Source organism: Cucurbita pepo, chromosome LG18 (assembly GCF_002806865.2).
Source record: "Cucurbita pepo subsp. pepo cultivar mu-cu-16 chromosome LG18, ASM280686v2, whole genome shotgun sequence".
Taxonomy (NCBI): Eukaryota; Viridiplantae; Streptophyta; class Magnoliopsida; order Cucurbitales; family Cucurbitaceae; genus Cucurbita; species Cucurbita pepo.
The window spans coordinates 4,115,959-4,118,590 of record NC_036655.1 but is presented as its reverse complement, the minus strand read 5'-3'; the positions used below and the strand labels follow the sequence as shown (position 1 = coordinate 4,118,590).

The following is a 2,632-nucleotide window of genomic DNA, read 5'->3' as shown; positions in this document are numbered from 1 at the left end:
TTTTTTTTTTTTTTTTTTTTTTTTTTTTTTTTTTTTTTTTTTTTTTTCCGAAACATTTATTTATTTGCATCTTTTCAACAATAACTTGTTCTTTGTTCTGAGAAGAAAAGGTTTTGTTCTTTCCATATGGTAAATTTGTTATTTGTTTGTTTAGGGTTTTTGAATGTTTAGTAGTTCTCTTATCATGACAGGTAAAATTTTGCAGCTTGGATAGACATGCTATGATATTATATTAAACATTGAACTTTAACTTATGTAAATTTTGATTATCTCATTGTCAAGGGCATTGGCTGGAAGGACAAGAGGAAGCCAAGTCAATAAACTAATGGAGATTGTAGGCTTGGAAATTTATTGTTCATGTCAAAGTGCGGTTGATGTGGAGGGATTCCAAGAAGCAGGGAGGGCTAAAATAAGCCCATTGGAAGAAAAAAATGACTTCATATTAGCTCCATGTGATGCGGTCTTGTCACTTATGGTAAGATTCAAACATAAATAGCCTTATTGCCGAACAGGATTTGCTTCCCCTGCACGACTAGGGATTTTTAAGTTAGAAAATATGCACCTTTCTTTCCTATGAGATCGCTAGTTTTCTTACTAACTTTGGAGTTGGGGCTTTAGTTTGTTCGGGGTTGCTATGGTGCGTAATAAGGAATGTTGGTCTTTGTTTGAGGATATTGCGATTATCTGCTGTTTTGCGATAAGGGGAGGTTCTTTGGAAGACATGTTGTGGNAAAAAAAAAAAAGATCAAGCATTTCTGACTTGCTCTCACCCTTAGAGTAATGAATGTCTCTTGTTTAAAACAAAACTACTGATCTTCCATATGATTCCACACAAACCCAAACATCTTTAGAGCTTTGTAGATATTTAATTAATCTCTAATCAAAATTAGCCATCTTCGTCTTGTGAATAAGGACTATGTCAGGGCAAGGCTGCATTTTAAACTTCTTCAATAGCTATCTTTTACATTGATCTCCTAAGCCTCTTGTCTTCCATTGATATAATCTTCATGAGAACCTAGGAGTAAGAAAACCTCCCTACTAGGTCCTTGAACTAATACTCAAAGCTGAAGGGGTGGATAGATTTCATAAACTTGAAGACCATGAACATCAAAAGGAGGAGGTTAACTTCTTTTTTCTTTTAAAAAAATGGACAAGAACACTTGTGGATTCATACCGGCTACAATCAAAATTCAGGATTGTAGTTGTGCCAGTATAGAGGTGAATAAGAACTCTTGTGGATTCATACAGGCTACAATTGGAATTCGGGACGATAGTTTTGCCCGCATAGGGGTGAAGAAGAACTCCCGTGGATTAATTCTTGCTCCTGTCAATACTCATATCTTTGATTCGGTGATATAAAATATATTGGTTGGGTATTCTAACAATTTGAATCTTTTTCCTAGTGATCTTTTGAATCCATTGGATGTTTAAGGTGTAAAAATGGTTATTGAAGACGAAAATTATCCTTGGATTTGACCCCTTTTGCCCTTTGATACTGAGTCTATCCAGCTACCCGATTTATTATGAGAGGACAGGGAGTTTGATTTAAATGAGTTAGGGTATGCAAATTTAAATGAGCCAAAGTCAAGTTTTTTTGAACCAGAGACAAAGCTTTTCATTGAATAGGTGGAAAGAGACGCTCAATGATACAAACTTCATATGGNTTTTTTTTTTTTTTTTTTTTTTTTTTTTTTCCGAAACATTTATTTATTTGCATCTTTTCAACAATAACTTGTTCTTTGTTCTGAGAAGAAAAGGTTTTGTTCTTTCCATATGGTAAATTTGTTATTTGTTTGTTTAGGGTTTTTGAATGTTTAGTAGTTCTCTTATCATGACAGGTAAAATTTTGCAGCTTGGATAGACATGCTATGATATTATATTAAACATTGAACTTTAACTTATGTAAATTTTGATTATCTCATTGTCAAGGGCATTGGCTGGAAGGACAAGAGGAAGCCAAGTCAATAAACTAATGGAGATTGTAGGCTTGGAAATTTATTGTTCATGTCAAAGTGCGGTTGATGTGGAGGGATTCCAAGAAGCAGGGAGGGCTAAAATAAGCCCATTGGAAGAAAAAAATGACTTCATATTAGCTCCATGTGATGCGGTCTTGTCACTTATGGTAAGATTCAAACATAAATAGCCTTATTGCCGAACAGGATTTGCTTCCCCTGCACGACTAGGGATTTTTAAGTTAGAAAATATGCACCTTTCTTTCCTATGAGATCGCTAGTTTTCTTACTAACTTTGGAGTTGGGGCTTTAGTTTGTTCGGGGTTGCTATGGTGCGTAATAAGGAATGTTGGTCTTTGTTTGAGGATATTGCGATTATCTGCTGTTTTGCGATAAGGGGAGGTTCTTTGGAAGACATGTTGTGGATTGAGAGAAATAGTAGAATTCTTAGTGGGGTGCAGTGGATTTTAGAAGAGGTTTGAGAGAGGTGAGATTTAATGCTTCTTTATGGGCGTCGGTAATTGTCTAACTTTTCGTAGTTTTCAACTAAGTAATATTCTTTTGGATTGGAGTCCATTCTTGTAGGTAGTCGAGGGCTTCTTTTGGAGGCTTGTTTTTTGTATGCCTTTGCATATTCATTGATTTATCTCCACAGAAATTAAGTTCCTCCTCCCCCCCCC

The 2,632-nt window shown here is 35.4% G+C and overlaps 1 protein-coding gene across 2 annotated transcripts in view; it reads left to right on the top strand.

The window, feature by feature from the left end:
- Window positions 1-2,632, top strand: part of LOC111780422 — a 56,795-nt gene that overhangs the window by 17,466 nt on the left and 36,697 nt on the right. The window contains exon 8 of one of the 2 annotated variants that reach the window (XM_023660816.1): window positions 283-475. In XM_023660816.1, coding sequence (XP_023516584.1) covers window positions 283-475 — 193 coding nt within the window. Of the gene's footprint in view, window positions 1-282; window positions 476-1,907; window positions 2,123-2,632 lie in introns of those variants that run through there. The other variant, XM_023660817.1, reaches the window with a different exon arrangement.